At 38.0% G+C, this 22,310-nt stretch overlaps 1 protein-coding gene across 4 annotated transcripts in view; it reads right to left on the bottom strand.

Annotated features, from left to right (window-relative positions):
- Nucleotides 1-22,310, bottom strand: part of wwox (WW domain containing oxidoreductase) — a 651,703-nt gene that overhangs the window by 628,569 nt on the left and 824 nt on the right. For all 4 annotated transcript variants that reach the window (XM_008120185.3, XM_008120186.3, XM_062961576.1 and 1 more), the window contains exons 2-4: nucleotides 17,759-17,823; nucleotides 17,164-17,221; nucleotides 16,682-16,860 (exon numbers count right to left, since the gene is read on the bottom strand). In XM_008120185.3, coding sequence (XP_008118392.1) covers nucleotides 16,682-16,860; nucleotides 17,164-17,221; nucleotides 17,759-17,823 — 302 coding nt within the window. The remainder of the gene's footprint in view (nucleotides 1-16,681; nucleotides 16,861-17,163; nucleotides 17,222-17,758; nucleotides 17,824-22,310) is intronic.

Raw genomic sequence — 22,310 nt, 5'->3', positions numbered from 1 at the left:
AACAACAGGGTATAACTTAGATTACAGAACAACAGACACCACATAAATTTATACCATTCTCGGCAATTACATGCTTTCAGTATTTAAGTCTTAGCAATTTCCCTGCCTTTTTTTAAGTCATTCATTCTAGCAAGCAACTTTAATTATCTGGGTAATTCATTGCACACAGATGAATCCAATTTCAACATATGCAAACTATGTTTCCCCCCTTTTTAAATTCCATTGCAAGCAAATGTAACAAGGACACTTAGATACAAAGTTTAGAGCTTTTTAAAAAGTTGCACACAATTGCGTTCCTAAGCTAGCCATATGTTTACAGCTTTAATAAGATTTGATACTAAATAGCCATTTGTATTTATTTACAAATGGATTGCATAATGCAAACAATTCGTGACTAGACTAACTAGGTAACAGATCATTTCCCATAGAAGACAAGCTCTTGTCTTTCTTGGAATTTTTACATATTCAATGGAGAGCTGAGACATCTTATCAAGAAAAATTCATTCCCTTCCTTCTTCAAAAACTTTTCAAATTAATCTCTTGAATGAACAAAAATGGGAAGTAGCAAAACAGTAAAAGAAAGAAAGAAAGAAAGAAAGAAAGAAAGAAAGAAAGAAAGAGAGACAGAAAGAAAGAAAGAAAGAAAGAAAGAAAGAAAGAAAGAAAGAAAGAAAAAAAGAAAGAAAGGAATCCAGCCATCTGCACAAATTTATCATGAATATGGGCTTGCAAGATGTTGGGTTGTGGGGGGCTTGGGGGTGGTGGAAATAAGATTTTAAGAAATAAATTACAAAGTTAGGAGATACAATAACATTTTTACATCATATTTTAGGATGTTACGTTTTAACTGTTATAGCTATCTGAGTGCTAAGAGGATGAGGAAGGGGCTGATAGGTTGCAACATGTAATTTCCGTGGAGTCTGTGGAAAATAGCAGGGATTTGGAGGGAGATGTTTTGGAATCTCCACTGTTCCCAGGCAACGGGAGAAAGTGATAACAATTCCCATGAGAATGGCCTTTGGAGGAGAATGGGGAAGACGAATGTTTTTCCAGATCCAGTCACCTAGAGATTAGGAGGCAGAATGTTAAACAAAGACAAACTCGTTTTTCTCAGAGGTTTAGAGATAAGGAGAGAAAAAGTGGGTGTGTGCAAAGTGATGTCATGGGAGGGACTGAGGCTTTTGAACTGGTTTCTGGACTCTCAGACCTTTAGTGGGAACAACGTTGTAAAACAAGGAAACAGCTCCTAAGTTCCTGGTTCATGTATTTCAAGATTCTTGGTTTGATTCCTGTTTATGACTTCATGTTCTTGGCGGTTTTGTCTTTCTTGTGTTGCGGTTTTCATGTCTATGGATATAACTTTTGGACAATACCCTGTTTAAGGATTCTTTTGCTTGGTGCTAACTCAGGTCTTTGTGGATTGTTTTTGATGCTTTGGTTCCAAAGCGGATAGACTCTTGAACTCGTTGAGAATTACTTTTTGTACTTTTGTTGCTTCTTTTTTGCCTTGCCTTATTTTCCTTTGTAATTATTCATTAATAAATGTTTACTCATTGAATTATCTGGGCATTGTGACAGATGGGACAGATGGGAGCTCACTCCACCTCGTGGATTCGGACCACCGACTTTCAGGTCAGCAGTACAGCCAGCACAAGGGTTTAGCCTATTCAACTAGGGTTTGGCTCCAGGTTTCCCATGGATATCAAACTCTGAAGATGCTCAAGTTTCATTTCATACAATGGAGAAGTAGAATGGTGTCCCTTATTTAATATGGAAAATCAAGATTTGCCTTTGGGCATTTTACAAAATATTTTCAAGCCAGAGATGGTTGAATCCACAGACAAAAAAAATCCATGGATATAGAGAGAAGGCTGGAATCCCCAAGTTAGTTGCACAATATGATTTATATATATTTTTTCTAAATAAAAAATGTTATTATATTTAATATTCTATTTTTAAAAATTAAATATTTTTAAACCTTAAATCAGTGGTTCTCAACCTGTGGGTCCCCGGGTGTTTTGGCTCCAACTCCCAGGAATCCTTGCCAGTTTACCAGCTGTTAGGATTTCTGGAAGTTGAAGGCCAAAACATCTGAAGACCCACAAGTTGAGACCCACTGCCTTAAATGGACCCTTTAGAAGTATGAGTGTTGTGCATAACTCTGTCCTATTCTGCAGAGATGTCTATGAAAACAAAGGGGAGGTGTTCCAAAGGGAGAAATCAGCAAAAATGGCTTCCATTTGTCTTCCATTCATGAAAGCTTCTGTTGCCTAAAAAGCCTTGCCTTCTGCATGGAGACAGCTTGATACAAACCCAGACATGATAATGGTGTTCTCATATGGCTGACTAGCTGCACTTCTCTTGTTAAACGCACTCCTCAAACTAAACACAGCTTTGTCTCAGAACAGCATTTTAAAAGGCCCTTAAGAATGGAAGAAAGGGCTTCGTGCGATTTGGTTCAGCATGCATGGCAAAGTGCCATTTTCAATAACAAAACCAAGAAAGCGTTCCACATTACCTCTTTGATTTAAATCATCCTTTTGCCAACAGTGTACTTTCAGGCAACAGTTTCTCTAATGTTTGATGAAAAATTTAAGAGGCATTGCATTCCTTTGCTTGAGCATACACCTAAGTGAAGCTCTGCGTTTTGCTTAGAAAGAAAGATTGAGAATGCAGACAAAATATATTATCTAATTTACCAATCATACTTCCCATCTCACTGTTAAAATAAAAGCCATTACCACAGGAGTTAAAATCTATTCATATTAACACACCAGAACAGCAATATTCTGATGTACAGAACTAGGGGAATAAGATCAAATGTTTTAGCATGATGGTTAAAGTCTTTTCGTATAAATGAAAGCGTGACTTTTTAGACTCTATATATCAGATATGCATACTTGAGACTTTCTAACAGAAAACAGGGGAACCTATTACACAAAACCAAGGCACTAAAATGTTCATTAACATTTATTAGCCCTGTTTATAGGGCTCTGGGAGACTTCTAAGTGATTGTCTGATGGAGAAAAACAGGGACAGATGTCATTTTACCTGAGATATCCTCCAAGAAGTGTCCAGAAACACCATTTATTACAGAAGGGAGCAGCCAGTTTAACTCAACCTGGGAGACATGCAGTTCCCCTAATCTGAGAATTTCACGGTCTTCCAATGTTTTCGGTCCCAATTTAAACCATACTTTACAAGCTTTGATTCTCAGAAATTCTCTGTAGATGCTATTAATCATACTCTATCATCTGGGTTATACAGTAGAGTCTCACTTATCCAAGACTCGCTTATCCAAGGTTCTGGATTATCCAAGGCATTTTTGTAGTCAATGTTTTCAATATATCATGATATTTTGGTGCCAAATTCGTAAATACAGTACAGTAGTCTCACTTATCCAACATAAACGGGCCGGCAGAATGTTGGATAAACGAATATGTTGGATAATAAGGAGGGATTAAGGAAAAGCCTATTAAACATCAAAATAGGTTATGATTTTACAAATTAAGCACCCAAACATCATGTTATACAACAAATTTGACAGAAAAAATAGTTCAATACGCAGTAATGCTATGTAGTAATTACTGTATTTACGAATTTAGCACCAAAATATCACGATATATTGAAAACATTGACTACAAAAATGCCTTGGATAATCCAGAACCTTGGATAAGCGAGTCTTGGATAAGTGAGACTCTACTGTAATTACAACATAACATTACTGTGTATTGAACTGCTTTTTCTGTCAATTTCTTGTAAAACATGATGTTTTGGTGCTTAATTTGTAAAATCATAACCTAATTTGATGTTTAATAGGCTTTTCCTTAACCCCTCCTTATTATCCAAGATATTCGCTTATCCAAGGTTCTGCCGGCCCGTTTAGCTTGGATAAGTGAGACTCTATTGTATGTCTTCCTACTATCATTATCAGTCCCTTTTTGTGACATCAAGTGATAATGAACTATTTCCCTTACAACACATTTTTGACACCAGAAAAATATTCAGTGTGATGCGGAAACTTGATCACTACCACCAATTATGGTCCATTCACGTCTAGGCATTTGGGTGCTACAACAGCTCTTGCCCCTGGACAGAAGACTACATAAACTATAGGGTCTGGGTACAGCTTAACACAACAGCACACAGTCCAATAATCTTACAGCTATGGAGGTTCTGAAGAACTATCATGGGATACACGGAGGACATTGAGGCACAATCAGTGTGGGTTTCTAGATCTAGATAGTTTGGCATTTAATCTGTTAAATGTCTTTCTCAACACTGTCAAGGTGGGATAGGTGCGTGTTTTATAGTTTTCCCAATCACACCCTCCCTGGATACGGTGCACACTGGACTAAATGCCTCAGAGGCAAGCAGAAATAAAAACATACAGCAGAGTGCTTATCAGTAGAGTATAACTGCACTGTCTGACCTTGTTCTGTACACTGTTTAGAAAAACTCTTGTTCAGTTTTCATCCAAACTCAAGGAGGCTTTTAATCTTGACATGCTGCTCTATATACAAATATACACACACAGATCTCAACCCTTGATCCAGAGTCAGTCATTGGCATATACAGTGATATACTCATGACGTAGGCAACAGACACAGTCAAGAGATACACGGGAAAGAGATTTCGGCAAGAAAAAGAACACACATTTCCTGCCTTCTTTAATACTCACCGCTGCCCCATCATCAAGCAGGGACAAAAATTGAAAGATGCAATTCTTGTCAAGAATGTCACATGGTCATGACTAAGCCTTTTCAGCATGTCCCTTAGGTAATACATTACTACCACTTAATCATTCTGCAGGTGTGTGACCACATGTTCTTTAGAACTGTTTTTTACACAATTTTTACACAATAGGATCACTGTCAATGCATTTCTGTCCAACAATGCATTCTCTATCTAACAGAAGCACAATGATACACATCCCAAAAGTGGTTCAGACACCATCTACCAAGTTTAATTTATACTTCAATGCAGTCTTTTGCAAACAGAAGTTCATGTTCTGGTAATATCCAGTCCAGATTACTACAGTGTGTTACAAACATAGTTCCTCTTGAAAACAGTTCAGAATGCAACTCATGCAAAGGATAGTGGCTTAAAGTTTGACTGGTTCATCTCAAAAAAGGGCTGTTATTATATCATTACATGAAAATCTTCAGAAAAGCTCCTTATATAAAAAACAAAACAAAACACAGGAACAAAACTGCATTTTCTGTGTCGGTGCCCTGGTATTTGGAATCTCACCAAAAGGATATACTCTTAGCACTGAGCTTTGTTTTTCCTGTCAAATTAAAACATTCCTTTAATCCCAGCACTAGCATTTTATACTGGTTTTCTTCTCTCTTGTTTGCCTGCTATACTCTTTGTTGGTTTCAGTGGGATTTTTAAATTTTATTTAGATTTGTTTGCCTCTTCATTTGGAATGGTATGATATTGGGTGTGTTTCTTAACTTTTCTAGTCAGGGCCTTCTTTGGCCTGAGACCTTTTTGTGTGACCATAGGTATATAGACATATATACAAATATATTTACCAATAAGAAATCAGCTAAACATGACTGGCTAAATAGAACTGAGGCATCTTCTGCAGAATCTACCACTGCACAACAGATTTGTATAAATGTCTAAAACTGACACTATGTGGCATTTGGGGAAAAAAGACTTTGGGACCCCAAGTGAGGTGGGACCCACAAAGTGTTTTAAAACACCAGGTAGATGAAGTGCCATTTACACATTACAATTTATATGTTTTAAGCATACAAGGGTCAAGAAACTCTGTGCTAAGAATCTGTAACCTGTGGTAAGGCATATTTCAACTATTTAACAAAAAGAGTAAGAATTATGCCCTCCGCTACACCTAAAATGTCTCACTGGATTCTAGATAACTATAAAAACACAAGATGAACTCAATATATTGGTGAAACCTCCAAGTACACACTCAGTTCAACATATTTTCACATAGGATATCACAAAAAAGCATCAGCCTTTGAACCCTATTTGGGACAGTGCTCTTCTCCATAACTAGAAACTCAGCCTTTGTCTGCATGATAGTAAAGATCAATTCAAACAACTTCTGAAAATGTGGTAAGCAATTTTTTCTCTTTTGTTACTTCCCTCAACAAAACTACAGCCCACATCACTTTATTTCATGATTGCTAGAAATATTAATGCCCATTTTTCCTTTCGTTGCAGAAGACAAAGCATGTTTTGCCTTTAGGGGAGGGTCTTTTATGAAAATGACGTTTAAGGGAAGGTATGCCTTTCATGCCCAAAGCAAAACAGAGCAGGAGGGGGGATACAAGCAACTCAACAGCTTCCTCTTCAGATGTGAACATTTCTGCACAGCTCTTCTGTGAGCAAAGTACAGAAGAACAGAGAACTAATTAAGCATTAAGGAAAAAAACAAAATTAGTTGCATGTCTTAAATCTCCTTTTGGCAAGTACAATAGTGCAATATTAATATTAGCAGTTTCCTATATTTCATCTTCAATAACATTAGAAGATTGTTTTGTCAGCTAAAGTTTGCTGGAACCTTCACGCATTAATCCAACATATTTTCCCAGAGTCAGGAAAACTTGTGCAACTTTGAGAGAAAAATGAGAAAGAAAAACACTGCTTCCTCAAATCATTTTCTAATTGTTTTATTTACACAAATTACAGTCAAAAAGCTTAAATAACTGCCCCTTTTAAAAAAAGAAATGCTGAAGACAATGCAAAGAGGTATTTACACCGTTAATGTTCGACCATTTCTTTTTTCTCAAAAAATCCCTGAGAATGAAACCTAAGGCTGAGACAGAGTTCCTTTAAAATAAGGAGTAGTTTGCCAGCAGCTCCTTTTTTTCAACCTCAGCCACAAAATTATGAGGATGAGGATGCCAAACAATGATTTTGTCATATAGATATCGAATACAGCCATTACATCCCACCCACCCGCATCACCAGGGCATTTTGCTGCCTGGGGCAGAACAAAAAAGCACAAAATCCATCCCTTCACCCACCCTGATAAAATTACATTGGCAAATGAGGCAGGAAATCCTACAAGCATTTCTCCTCGATTCTTGCAGGCTTTAGGACAGCATGAACAGAATAAATTGAAATAACTCACAATTTACTAACCCTTTCATGACACCCCAAATCGAAGTTTGATGCAGATAACTAATGATAAGGCTATCCCTGTTCTGAATGTCATGATGCCACTATTGTCAGCTCATGATATTTCTAATTGCTTGCTTTTCTAACTATACAGATGCAACTGATCTTACTACTCGCAATGTTTTTTAGCCTGACAGGAACAAAGAATAAGAATAATAATTTGAAGAATAAGCATGTGTTGGCTTCAACGCGGTCTGAATTACGGCTCTTGCATAAGGTCTGGTACATAAGGAATGGCATGGGCACTTTGCATTGTTTTAAACTTTGTATATTGTATTTTATGACTGTTTTAACTGTTTTAACGTTTTAGTTCATTGTATATCAGTGTAACGGCATCAATTGCCACTTGTAAGCCGCCCTGAGTCCCCCCGGGTGAGAAGGGCGGGGTATAAATGATTGAAATAATAAATAAATAAATAAATAAAGAATATCTTCTGCTATCACAGACAGACAACGAAAACAGGCCCAGGAAACCTCAGGTAAAATATGTGCACAGCCAAATATTTCAGTGTGCAAAATGCCCAGACATGCTGCATGGCAGATCTTATAAAAGCCCTGAAGGTCATGACAACTTGCCATGCACATTATGCAGTCTAGAGGAACAGGCCTGTCCAGACTGAAGGTTTGCTACTCACATATACAGTACACAAGTAACCATTTCAATGCCATTTGTTAAGCCAAAGAGCATGAATGTAAGATCTGCCTTCGTCAATATATGCTCTCTACTAGATAGTGTTGGATTGCAACACCCGTTAGTTCAAGCCATGGTGGCCACCACCCAAGGACTGTAGGTGGTGTAGCACACAGCAAGTGGAGAACACCAAGTTAGGAAAGGCTACTTTAGATGTTCCTTTTAATGCTCTATGTTTATTTTTAGGTAGACTGATACCAAACTGAAGTAAAACACAAAATATACACAAATCACAACAAAAACCACCTCAAAGAGGCAACAGCCTCCCTCCTCTCCCCCAAGATGGCATCCGCCACTAAAAAGCTTTTACTAGAAAACTAAAGGCTTGTACATGTGCCATATGTGGACAAAAAGCAACAGTACAAAACGGCCCATGGAGAACGTGAAAAACTGACACCAGACTTCTCCTCGGGTTGAACTTCTAACCAGCCTATTGCTGAAGACCAAACTAGAAACCACACAGATTTTAGGTATGGAGTGAAGGGAAAGCTGTTCTGTAATCCTTTGTGTGGTCCCAGGGTACAGGGTTAGGCAGTGGGCACTGCTGCTCTGTAATAAAAGATAAAGAGTGTTACCGTGTAAAGTACATACAGCAATCCATTTTTCTGAGAACAGATGAAGCAGAGGTCTTCCCTGCTTCCAGATTTGAAGTAATGGGTATTGTTATTGCTATTGGTTTGAATCCTTCTTGGGTGATTTCTCCCTTTTCCCGTTTCTTCTATATGTCCTTTTAAAATCTTCACTCAGTTAAAAGTTCTTTAGACCCTACCCATTTTTCCTCCTCATTGAAACTTCAAATGTGTGCCTTCAATATTGCATTTTTTAAACTGTTGTGTATCATAATCATCCTTCTCTTTTAGTATTCGTGTCCACTGGGTTTCACTTTACTGCTTCAAGAGTTCAAGTTCATCTTGTTATTTTCCCATTTGTTGTGTTTTAGTGTACAGACATCTAAAATCCTGGGCCATTCTGCTGAAACAGAGGTCTTCCTTGTTTCCAGTTTAAAGAAATGGGTATTGGCATTGACAAATATTCTTTGTGTTGATGTGTACACATAGAAATGAACCAGGACTTTCTCATCAACAAATGAAGTATTTCCAAGTGTTAAATTCATATTCACATTGCGCAAACTGTATGAAGATAACTATACATGTTTAAGTGGTTCCAAAGTCCAATGATGTTTGGAAGTTACACTATGACATCAACCACTCATCTGGTTGTAAGAGTCACATCCAGATAACTACTAAATCATTTTGTAAAATGAAAGAAAGTTGGAGATTGTTCTCTCAGGTCATTAGCATTCCACAAATTGCTAATTGAGTTTCATATGACGAAATAACTTTTTTACATTTGTTTGCAAAATGGTTATTCCAGACAGTAAAAGGCCCTTTTATGTCTGGGATTAAACCTTGGTTTACATGAAATTCTGTTTTCATTCCAAGTGATAGATGAACCACATTTTGAATATGCAAGAGGAAAATAAGATAAATAGATTTGGAACTTAACCACTCATTAACTGGTGCTATTGTATGTTTCTTTATAGGCGGTACAGACAATCTGTATCAAATGGCAACTCCTTCACTGGCAGAAATGGAAAGTGCTTACGGTACATTCTTATTGCGCTCACACTTCAAGTCCCCCATACACACCAAAGCAACCTTCTGAACTGACTTTTCCAAGACATTTTCATAGGAAGGTAATTAAATGAATCTTAAGACATGCCTCTGTTATTCAACAAGATGTCATGACAGAAGAGCCATGTAGCTGAATCTCATCCTTTTGATAAAAAAGAAAGAAAAGATTTCATTACCAGTGCAATTACTGAACCTTTTGGCCTCAATGTAATTTTATGTATTACAAGTTGGCTTGCACTGTGAATTTCAGCCAAAGTTGATAGAGTTCAATAACTTGACTAACCATCCATGTATATTCCTCATTACCCAAGTAATAAATCTTTCAAAGCAGGCATGAGAAGGCGACACAAGAAACAGGTACCATTTCTAGCATTATCTCAAAGCGGAAACTACCACATTTCAACATAAACACAATGAACTCATAATAAAGAGGTTAATGGGGCCGGGCTGTGGCGCAGGCTGGTAAACAGCTGCTGCAATAAATCACTCTGACCATGAGGTCATGAGTTCGAGGCCAGCCCGTGGTGGGGTGAGCACCCGTCAATTAAAAATACAAAATAGCCCCTGCTCGTTGCTGACCTAGCAACCCGAAAGATAGTTGCATCTATCAAGTAGGAAATAAGGTACCACTTATAAAAAGTGGGGAGGCAAGCTTAACTAATTTACAATGTTGGAATGAGGAAGTGAGGAAGTGCCATCAGAGTGGATAATGAAGCAGCTGCTCCCCCCTGTGGCCAGAATATAACATCCCCTCAGGAGAAGGTTAAATTGCCTCTGTGTCTGTCTGTTTTCTCTGTCCGAGTTCGATGTGTTTATGGGCATTGAATGTTTGCCCTATATGTACATAATGTGATCCGCCCCGAGTCCCCTTCGGGGTGAGAAGGGCGGAATATAAATACTGTAAATAAATAAATAAATAAATAAATAAAATCCCAGAAGGATATGGCATGGATGGGATAAGAAGTTCAACCAGGAGAGATGAAGTGCATCAAGGTCCTTCACTTTCCTACCCAGAGCCTCATAATCCCTTATAATAACCTGAAGACTATGCCTTGTGGTGTAATTGGTTCCCACATGGATAAGGGTCATGGTCTATGGGCCTTGTCAGCCTATTTTATGTGCAATAATCCTCCAAATACCTACCTCCTGTATTGGGGATGTGACCTCTTCCTCAGAGACCTCCCTTGTGTAGTCCTCATCCAGGACAGCCTGCTCTGCTTGGTCCATGAAATCTTCATGCTGTCTAATATGCTGAACAGCAGGTACAAGGGTTTACTGGACCTTCTCTTCCAAGAAGGCAATCAACCTGCACTTGTTGCAGGTGTAGCTACTCATATCCTCAGGCAAGAATACAAACACATTGCAGCTGTTACAGGAGGCTGCAGCAGCTACCTCACAATCCTTACTCAGTAGTCTTAGCTAGCCACTGACAGAACTCTGGTTTCCCTCTCAAACTTTCCCTTCGAAACGGCCACAGAAAATGCCTCTTGTTCTTTTTCATTCCAGTTTGCATAAACAATAAGCCTTATCCAAGCAAACATAACATCCTTTACCCAACAAGCTCTTCTAAAATCTCTCCATGAGTGAGAAGGTTTGACCCAACACATACAAACTCATCTTATGCTGCCCTTTCCTACTACACAAATGCAAAATACCTGTTGGCCAAGCTCCTGCTTGTTCTCCCAGTGGCATTTACTTATTTACTTATTCAATTGTTCAGGCAGTAAACACAACACATTCATTTAAAATATTTGATAACATTAATCAATGTTTTTTCGCTCCATGCAGTCATGCCGGCCACATGACTTTGGAGATGTCTATGGACAACGCCGGCTCTTCGGCTTAGAAATGGAGATGAGCACCAACCCCCAGAATCGGTCTCGACTGGACTTAATGTCAGGGGAAACCTTTACCTTTACCTTTTATTCTTTAGAAAATCTGCATAATAGCCAATAAAGAAATACTGCACTGCATCTTGTTCATGAGAGATTGCAAAACGTAAGTTTTTAGTGGTGTTCCTTATTGCCTCTGCCTTCATATGAGGAAATAACTTTTCTACATTTGTTTGCAAAATGGTTATTCCAGACAGTTCAGTTCTGCATGCACAGATGCCAAAAGGCCCTTTTAGATCCAGGATTAAACCACAAAATTCTGTTTTCATTCCAAGTGATGGATGAACCACAGTTTGAATAAGCAAGAGGAAACACAGCAAACTTAAGTAATTTTCCTTTCAGACCAATGTGGGAAGGATGCCGAGTAGGGTTTTTTGTCACTAAATGATCAACTGACAATCTCCAAAAAAAAGTGTTTCCATGTACATGATCTGGGCTGGAGGTTGGATATTAATAAACACATGCTATCACTCTCTAAAAGGACGTTTGCAGTCCAAGGACAAATGTAGTTTAGACTACCATCTCCTCCAGGTTTTAGAATTCTTTTCATCTTAATCAACCTCCAGTTTATATTACCTCTAGCCAACGTTTAATGATCTGCCAGCATAAACTATTCAAAACTCTGAAATGGAAACAGAATTCATAATTGAATTTTACTTGCAATTTTAATAATCTCTGTCTCTATATTAGTTTTACAGATTTCCCTTAATCCAGCCATTTGATCACATCTGCCACTTTGGTTCCAATGAATGCATTCCAATTCATTTTCTCTTTGCATTTCTCTGCACTCTGACAAGCCTAAAAGAAATTTAACACACATTTTACACTAAGATAGTTCTGCATATCAAATGCACGGTTAAAAGTTACTTTCTTTTCCATATGAAACACTGAGCATTGTCACAAAGTCTTCCCAGCCCACAAGGCCAAATACAAAAAGGACAAAGGCAAGCAACTTTGTAAAGCCATTTCAAAATTACTTCTGATCCCCAGCCAAGTTTTGGAAAGCAGCAGTAACTGAAAGGAAGCAAGGAAGGAAGGAATTGCCCTAAGGAAGGAGAGGAAAGCAGAGAAAAGCAGAAAAGGCTATTGGCAGTTTCATTTCATATAGCCAACTATGATATCAAAATCAATTTTATGATGCCTTGACAAAGTTAAATATTACAAAATCAACTAACTATGAATAATCCAATAAGTAAGGAAAGCACAAATCTGAGAGAGGGTAGATGTCGAAACATAGGTCTGGGTTTAAAGAGTTATTTGACCTCAAGCCCTTGGCTGTCCCACATATCATCTGAATATTTACTGTACTTTTTTGAACATCATCATTTGTAGACCCATAAAACATGACCAAGAGGACACTATCCTTTTATATTTTATTTCATTCTTTTTCTAATCCTGTACTATCTTTTTCTGTATTCATTTCCTTTTTGATGTTATACTTTTATTTATAGGTGAACATGTTAATAAAGTATATAAAATAAAGCATTATCTTTATCTTGTGTAAAAAAACCTAGAGCAATAAGTATCTACATTTCTGTTTAATTGTGTCAGGCATGTTTGCCAATAAAGATGAATTAAATTATTCACTGAGATTAGTTCATATACTCTACCATTTCTGAACTTTAGCACTATTAAAATATAAAATAACCCACGTCGAAACCTATCTTTGTTTTGGTAAACTTTGAAGGACTTTGATGTCTTTTTAGCTTTATTTTTCCAAAGAACAATACAGCCCTCTAGTGGGAGAAAATGATAATTTACTCCATTAAAAGGCTAGAAATGAAAGATGGGGCAGCTAATGAATGTTATTTTAACAGCTTTTATTCTGCCTTTCTGCACATCAGAGGCAGAAAATAGAAATACACATTCTTAAAATTAAAGCCAGTTAAGAAGATATCCTGCATTGTTCCCCACTGAGGCTGCAAATACACAGTAGCACACTCACTACATCATAGAAAAGATTTTCTCAACCGTAGATCCTAACTATTCATGTATACGTCAACCTCGTGTATATGTCGAGTATAGGTTATGGAGCCAAAATTGTGGATATGACCAGTTTATCACTTAAGGGTTATTCCATGGAGAGGGAGAAGAACCATGACCTTGATCTGGTCATGTAAGTGTGATTTATTGTTATAATTGTATTATTTTACTTTGTTTAATAATGTGTATTATGTGGTTATGTAATGTTTGTGTTGCTTTTATGACTGTAAACCGCCCTGAGTTCCATCCGGGAGATAGGGCGGTATATAAATAAAGTTTTGTTATTATTTATTATAATGCAGCCTAAGGCCAGCTGCCTCCATCTGCCACAATTAAAAAAGGCCAGAAGCAGCATAACGAATTCTTTTAATATTAATAATAATAATAATAATAATAATCATAATAATAATTTTTGTACCCTGCCACCATCACCCCAGAGGGACTCAGGGCGATATTTAGAATATTTAGAACAATTTTAACTAACATAAAATCACCAGTATTTCAGTGGGAAATATGGGCCTGCTTTTGGCTAATGAGATAGTCAAGTTAATGAGGGTTGGCTTACAGATATAAAACCAACATACAATAATATCAAATACAAAAAACACACAAATAAATTTAAAAGGCATTAAACATTATAAAACACTTGAGAAACACAGCAATAAAAACATAAAATGAGCTGGGCAAAGATTTTAGATTTTCCTGGGGCAGACTGAACTATTTACTCTATTCAGAGATAAGGATGGTTCTTTATATATTTATCTCTTCCTCTCTCTCTCTCTATAAATATATATATATATACAGGTACATATATAGAGACAAGAGCTTACATGTTTTATGACAAATCTGAACTTTGTAATCTTTCAGGCCACTTCGCATTTGCTTTCCCCATGCTCTTACTGCATTTGCAAATAGTCAACTGTTTTAAATACTCATCCGTGGACACACAAGTTGTGTAAATCATCAGTGGTAATGACTGCATTCTGTTCACTACATTTGTAATTGTGACGGTCTTGGTTACATTTATTTGTATCTCAACCTTCTCCCAGTCTAGCACTCAAGGTGGCTTTCAAGCAGTAAATGGAATACAGTAGAGTCTCACTTATCCAACATTCTGGATTATCCAACGCATATTTGTAGTCAATGTTTTCAATACATCATGATATTTTGGTGCTAAATTTGTAAATACAGTAATTGCTACATAGCATTACTATGTTTTGAACTAATTTTTCTGTCAAACTTGTATAACATGATGTTTTGGTGCTTAATTTGTAAAATCATAACCTAATTTGATGTTTAATAGGCTTTTCCTTAATCCCTCCTTATTATCCAACATATTTGCTTATCCAACATTCTGCCGACCCATTTATGTTGGATAAGTGAGACTCTACTGTATAGGGAAAAGCATACCAAATACAAAAATTATACATGCCTGGGTTGTTGTGAGTTTTCCAGGCTGTATGGCCATGTTCTAGAAGCATTCTCTCCTGACGTTTCACCTGCATCTATGGCAGGTATCCTCAGAGGTTGTGAGGTCTGTTGGAAACTAGGCAAGTGGGGTTTATATATTTGTGGAATGTCCAGGGTGGGAGAAAGAACTCTTGTCTGTTGGAGTGTTGCAATTGGCCATCTTGATTAGCACGGAATAGACTTGCAGCTTCAAAGCCTGGCTGCTTCCTACCTGGGGGAATTATTCATTTGGAGGTGTCAGCTGGCCCTGATTGTTTCTTGTCTAGAATTCCCCTGTTTTCTGATTGTTGTTCTTTATCTACTGTCCTGATTTTAGAGCTTTTTAATACAACAACCCTCATTAACTTGACTATCTTATTAGCCAAAAGCAGGCCCATATTTCCCACTGAGATACTGGTGATTTTATGTTAGTTAAAATTGTTCTAAATATTCTAAATATCTCATTGTTCTTTCATGGTTTTTTGCACAACAAATAAGATATGTGCAGTGTGCATAGGAATTTGTTCGTGTTTTATTCAAAGCATAGTCCGGCCCGCAACAGTCAGGGACCATGAACCGGCCTTCTGCTTTAAAAGTTTGAGGACCCCTAGTCTAGAGTTTTCCTAATGTGTAGGCCAAGAGCCATTGTGCAAAGCACTGTATACTAGCATGAGTCTTCCTGAGCTGCATCATTTTCTATTTTCTTGTGTCAGGAGCAACTTGAGAAACCGCAAGTTGCTTCTGGTGTGAGAGAATTGGCCGTCTGCAAGGACGCTGCCCAGGGGACACCCAGATGTTTGATGTTTTACCATGTTTTTGGAAGGCTTCTCTCATGTCCTCGCATGGGGAGCTGGAGCTGACAGAGGGAGCTCATCCACTCTCCCCAGATTCTAACCACCAACTTGTCAGTCAGCAGTCCTGCAAGCATAAGGGTTTAACTCATTGTGCCCCTGGGGGCTCCAATATTCTAATGCAATATTGGACAATTTACAGGTTTGCAGGGCTCACAATATCATCCGGAAATACACATCTCTGCTACCAAAGTTTCAGTGGTGCAACAGCAAAACAAAGAAAACAAAAAAACTCAACATTATTCTCTTAAAACATGGTATGGATATATTATGCATCTTGATTTATAGCAATAGTCTATAAGAGTTTTAGCAGCATATCAGCAAATTCTCTGGCAATGCAAAAATATATGGGCTATATGCTGTCCATCTGTTTTCTTTAACAAATAATTAGAATGTAATTCCTTTTCTAAACAAATTACAGGCAGTCACCAAGTTATAAACAAGATATCTTCTGTAGGTTTGTTAAGTTGAATTTACATGAAAGTCAAAACGGACATTTTTAAATGTAACTCCAACCAACGAACGAACGAACGAACGAAAGAAAGAAAGAAAGAAAGAAAGAAAGAAAGAAAGAAAGAAAGAAAGAAAGAAAGAAATGAAGGACTGGTGAGAAAGCTTTAGTGGGGACATCTTTTCCCTATAATAACAACTCTTTCAGGAGTGAATTTCCTTTCTGAGGGGTAGATTTCTCTTACTGCCTGTTGTCCCATTCCTGTTCTTAACTAGGAGTCATTTATAAGTCAGATATAAACTGCCTGTAACTCAGGGACTATCCGATACATCTTAACTATAGCTCTGGAAAAATGCCGCAAACATCCACATATATATATTTAATAATATAAATTCATGAACCCGGCTTGAGTATCTTGCTATTAATTTGTATTGCGGTCGGATGTATTTGTATGAATTTTATATGTTGTACGCTGCTTTGAATCCCACTCACTGGAGAAAAGCGGAATAATAATAATAATAATAATAATAATAATAATAATAATAATAATTTTACATGCGGTATTGACCTACCTATTCCTGAATTGGCACCAGTAATTATGGCCACTTTTCCACTCATGTCACGGCCTTGAAGAATTTCCATCGCAGTGGTGTTTCCGTCATACTTCTGCTTGGCATTGGGTTTCATGGGATTATCGTCCACTGTGAATGCTAACCTCGGGTCAAGGTATGTCGTCCTTTTGTTTATATGGCTTGAGAGGAATAAGAAGTGGTTTTCCACATCAGTGTCTATTTCAGTAACCATGAAAACACATAAGACCATTTAAAGGATTTTCCCCTCTCTTTGAACCCTAAAAGAGATGGAATATAGAGTAGCTAGGACCCACTTTTTACTATTTAGAAATGTAGATTTTTTTTATAAATAAACCTTTTGTGATTTTAAAGACAGAACTCTGCATGTTTGCCTCCTAAATTCCAATATCTTTACAGCCACACGGCATTTCATGCTTGGGGGCAATTGATTCTTCTAGTTATAAGGAACAGTTCTCACTTACTCAACAAAGTAGACCTGTCCATTTTCATCTGTTTCCTGCTCCCATCCATATGGCAAATCTGAGGGTGGAAAGAGTGATTTTTAGTTGCATTTTTTGAGCAACTTTGGTCTTTCTGGTACAAGTGGTATAGCTATGCAACCGCATCTTCAAGTTGAAGAGGCTGGTGAACAAAGAGAACAGAATACTGAAAACTCATTAAAAACCAAGATAGAAACACTGTAACTGGACAGTAAAGACTAATCAACAAAAGGCTTTATTTTGAGCCAAAACTTTGTACAGGGAAACAAGATAATGATTACAGTTTAAAGTTAAAATTTAATTTTAAGTTCAGGTGAAATATTCCAATTTACATGCTGTGAGGAGCAATATCTTTGGCTTTTCCTACGATGCTGGTATCCAAATCATGTTTTCTGAGCAGTTAAGAACTTTGCAACTCGCCAAATCAATAGCTGGTGGAGAAATGGAGTTCTTAGTACAATAATTAATAGAAACCTTCTGTTTGGCAGAGGCTTTCACTGATTTTGCAGTGCCCTACCTTGGAAAATCCACAATGTGATAGACGGATAGCACAATACAGCAAAAATCAGATACAAACCTCCAGCAACTCGCTTCCGTTTCCCAGATTTTGGGTGGTCCCACTGAGTTCTCTCTTCCAGGTGACTGAAAGACAGCAATTAAAGAACATATTGAATAATTTTTCAACTATGCAACTGAATCTCAATATTATTATTGTATGCTCAAAGCAAAAGCTGTAATTTTTGGAGGAATGCAATGTGCTCCCCCATAACAATGTCTCTAGGTCATCAATAAAGTAAGGCAGTAGGGATGAGTGGAAATTTATATCAAACAGCCTGAGAAAGATTAAACTTAGGGTGCTATCCTATGCATCTCCCCCTCCGTTTTTAAACAGTTGTAATCTATTTCTGAAACAAAGTACTTCCTGCCTCTGCCCATTGCTTAAAAAATGTGTTGACAATGTTAAGAAACAAGGGGGGGTTCCTATGAATGGTCTACAAAGAAGCAATGCCATAGTAATCTCAAAAAATCCAACGGCCTGATCCTGATTATTTTATTTATTTATTAATTTCCATCATTTCTATCCCGCCCTTCTCACCCGAATGGACTCAGGGCGGCTTACAAAACTGGCAGAATTTGATGCCAATATACAACAATACAAAAGAATAAAACATAAGCAATTAAAAACAGATTTAAAATAATACAAAATACTTGAGCCATTCATCCACAGAACCTTGTACATAAACCTTAGTCCAGACCGAGTCGAAGCCAACGAAACTTATTCTTTGAACACTTGCTCACATAGGTCTTCACTTTCTTTCTAAAACTGTATTTTTAATTTTTTGTATTCAGTCGGGAGATCGCTATCTTGCTTTACTAACCTTTCGAAACTGAGCTTTTTCCTGCCTTTTCTTTCCCTTTTTTAAAACTAGAGTAACCAATTCATAAAAAGCCCATTGAGAGAGAGAGCAGAAGAGCCCATGGAAAGAAATGGGGTTAAAACTATGACTCCTCTCTCCTTGAGAGTAGGGGCATAAGGAAGGAGAGCAGAAGAGCCGTGGGGAAGAATGGGATCTACCCTAAGAACAAAGCCTCCAGGGACATTGGGAGGGACAGAAGAGCCCATGGAGAGAAATTGGGTCTGCCTTAACAGGAGCTCCCGGTGGTGAAGCAGGTTAAAGTGCTGCGCTGCTGAACTAGCTGACCGAAACGCTGGTGGTTCAAATCTGGGGAGCAGAGTGAGCTCCCGCTATTAGCCCCAGCTTCTGCCAATCTAGCAGTTCAAAAACTGTGAGTAAATCAATAGGAATCGCTCTGGCGGGAAGGTAACAGTGCTCCATGCAGTCATGTCGGCCACATGACGTTGGAGGTGTCTACGGACAACGCCGACTCTTCAGCTTAGAAATGGAGATGAGCACCAACCCCCAAAGTCAGATATGACTAGACTTAACGTCAGGGGAAAACTTTTACCTTTGCCTTTACTGCATCCGCTCGTGTGATCAATCTGAAAATGGATAATTTTGGGAGAAAGGGCAAGAAACAGCACCATGTGATGGCTACTGATAAATGATACAATTTGCTTTTTAACACAGAAGGACTAAACACCACAGTAATATGACGCTCCCCCATAGGATGAGGTCCATAATCATCTCAGATTGTTAAGGGATGGAATCAACAAACCCTTAGGTGTCATTAAAAGGATGCAAATCTACAAGGGAAAGCTTACTGAGAAAGAAAGAAAAATTGAGATCTACAATGGCACTACTTTTCCATGCTGTTGGAATTAATACTTTTGTTTGTGTTGGGCTCTGGAGATCAGACTTTCAGTCCCCACTCAGCCATGGAAAGCCACTGGTTAAACTGGGGCAAGACACAGCCTCAGAACCAAAGACAAACCTGCTCTGAACAAACCATTCAGGAAAGCACTTGGTTGCACACTACATCAACTGGTTTCTCCATCTTTTTAAATCTACACCTTTTTATTTTTCTTACACATACATTTTGCTTTACTAAAATGTATGCAAATTCACAATGGATTATTCTAATATCACATCTGAAACAGCATTTTTACAACCATTATTTAGTAAATAGGATAAAGAGATAAAAGATCAGTTTATAGGCTGAGAGATCTGATAAAGAATTCCAAGAGAGAGAGAGCTGACTCATTTTCATTGTGCCAAATCTAAAACTCACTTACCCTAAATACTGAAGGCACTTCAAGGCCATCAAAGCTCTTCATTCTGCCAAGAAAACTCAGTTATCTGCTCCAGTGAGGAGATTTGGTTATATCTTGTTCTCTGTGACAGATTCCAGATAGATCTACAAGGAAGCCTCCAGCTACACGCCACACTAACCAAGTACTATATATCTGACATTAAGGGGCTGTAAGACTCTTTGCTGTTTCATGGGCACTAGACACACTGCTATTCATTGACAGGAAGAGAAGAGATGATTGATTTACATTATCGCCATTATTAATAATAAATAATGTTTAGTGGCTATCTAGACCCCTGCAATTCAACCAATGCATCTTGACTCAGAAAGAAGTTCCTGTTGCAGTGTTTCTCAAACTAAATGCCATCTAGCTATCTGACCAAGTAAACTTGAACTAGGAATGTGCAAAGTGCATGTTAGTCTCCTGAGTCTGGTTTTGTATTTTCCCATATTTCACCCTCTACCAACTTATAACATGTTTCCAGATAGGCCACCTTCTTGATCCAGTGGCCTAGGGGATAAAAGCCTTGTGACTTGAAGGTTGGGTTGCTGACCTGAAGGCTCCCCACCCGGGGAGAGCGTGGATAAGCTCCCTCTATCACCTCTAGCTCCATGCGGGGAAATGAGAGAAGCCTCCCACAAGGATGGTAAAACATCAAAACATCCGGGCGTCCCCTGGGCAACGTCCTTACAGACGGCCAATTCTCTCACTCCAGAAACAACTCCTGTTGCTCCTGACACAAAGAAAAAAAAAACCAAAATATCATAAATTGAACCCAAGATCTTTTGTATGTGTTCTATTACTGGGCAACAGCACACTCAGTAGCAGAGAACGTGCAAAAAAAAAGTAAGGATACCAGGGCTTTAAAAACAAAAGGACTTATTCTGAAACAAGCAAGGACAGCATGCAGCTGTATATGTTTATCCACCTTTAAAAGTGCAGGCAGTTCCCAAGTTACAAACATCTGACTTACAAATGACGGGAGCGAGACAACAGTAAGAGAAATCTATCCCCCAGAAGGGAAATTCACTCCTGAAAAAGTAATTATCATAGGGAAAAGGTGTCTCCACTGAAGCTTTATCGCCGTTGTTTCCACAACAAGCCAGATTTTCTTGTAGCTTGAACTACCTCTCCCCATTTTGGAACATTCTGCACTTTCGCCCAGATCTGTGTATTAGTCTCCTGTTTTTAACATTTTATGCTGTATGCTGATTTTTATGACTGTTTTATTGATGCTGAAGTTTTATTGTTTGGAATATTTGTTTTATTGTCTTGTTGCTGCTATTATATTGTTGTGTCGGGCAAGGCCCCATGTAAGCCGCCCCGAGTCCCTTCAGGGAGGTGGGGCGGGGTATAAAAATAAAGTTATTATTATTATTTTCAAAATCCTATTATCACAGGGACAGAAAGTGAGGAGACATCTTCTGAAAAGGGGCAGAGACAACAAAACAAACACGACAGGGGTGTTCACCCTTCCCTATGCTATCCAAAACTAATTTATGCATATACAGGCAGCAAACATGACAGGTTCTACAGGTTTGTTCTTAAGTTACATTTGTATACAAATCAGAACAGAACAGGAACAATTATCAAGTGTACTTCCAGCCAATATATATATATAATCCCAGAATTCCTGATCACTGAACAAGCTGCCTAGGGCTTCTTGGATTTGGGAGGCCCAAACAGCTGGAGGGCTGCAATTTGAGGATGTATACATGAGACCCTTGGGAGGTGGAAGTAGGTGAATAATAATAAAAAGAACACTTTATTTATATTCCTCCCTGTCTCCTCAAGGGAACTCAGGGCAGATCATAGTACACATACAGTACATGGCAAACATTCAATGCTGTTTGGACAGACAGGACAGAACAGTGAAGGAAGAAACTTGTATCCTCATTTATGTAAATAAATGTACACAATGTAGCAGATGTCAAGCAATCGTCAGCATGCAAGTCTCATAATCCCCCTTACAGTCCCATAAAACACCAATTTTGTTTGTGTTTAAAGATAGCCAAAGTGAAAATTGTAACAATTACATTGAGGAGGAGACCAAATACAGTAGAGTCTCGCTTATCCAACGTAAACGGGCTGGCAGAATGTTGGATAAGCGAATATGTTGGATAATAAGGATAGATTAAGGAAAAGCCTATTAAACATTAAATTAGGTTATGATTTTACAAATTAATCACCAAAACATTATGTTATATAACAAACTTGACGGAAAAAGTAGTTCAATACACAGTAATGCTATGTTGTAATTAAAGCCTAAAAACCTGGCTCTTCCAAAAGCCCTTCGACGATTAATTATTAAGTTGAACTATCTGCCCATCCAACTACAGGTTTTTCTGCCACTACTATTTTGCACTTTACTGATAAACTACCTCTCCCATTTTGATATATTTTGCACTTTGGCCCA

This window comes from Anolis carolinensis, unplaced genomic scaffold, assembly GCF_035594765.1.
Source record: "Anolis carolinensis isolate JA03-04 unplaced genomic scaffold, rAnoCar3.1.pri scaffold_9, whole genome shotgun sequence".
NCBI classification, from domain to species: domain Eukaryota; kingdom Metazoa; phylum Chordata; class Lepidosauria; order Squamata; family Dactyloidae; genus Anolis; species Anolis carolinensis.
The sequence above is the reverse complement of the archived record's forward strand: the minus strand, read 5'-3'. Positions and strand labels throughout refer to the sequence as shown.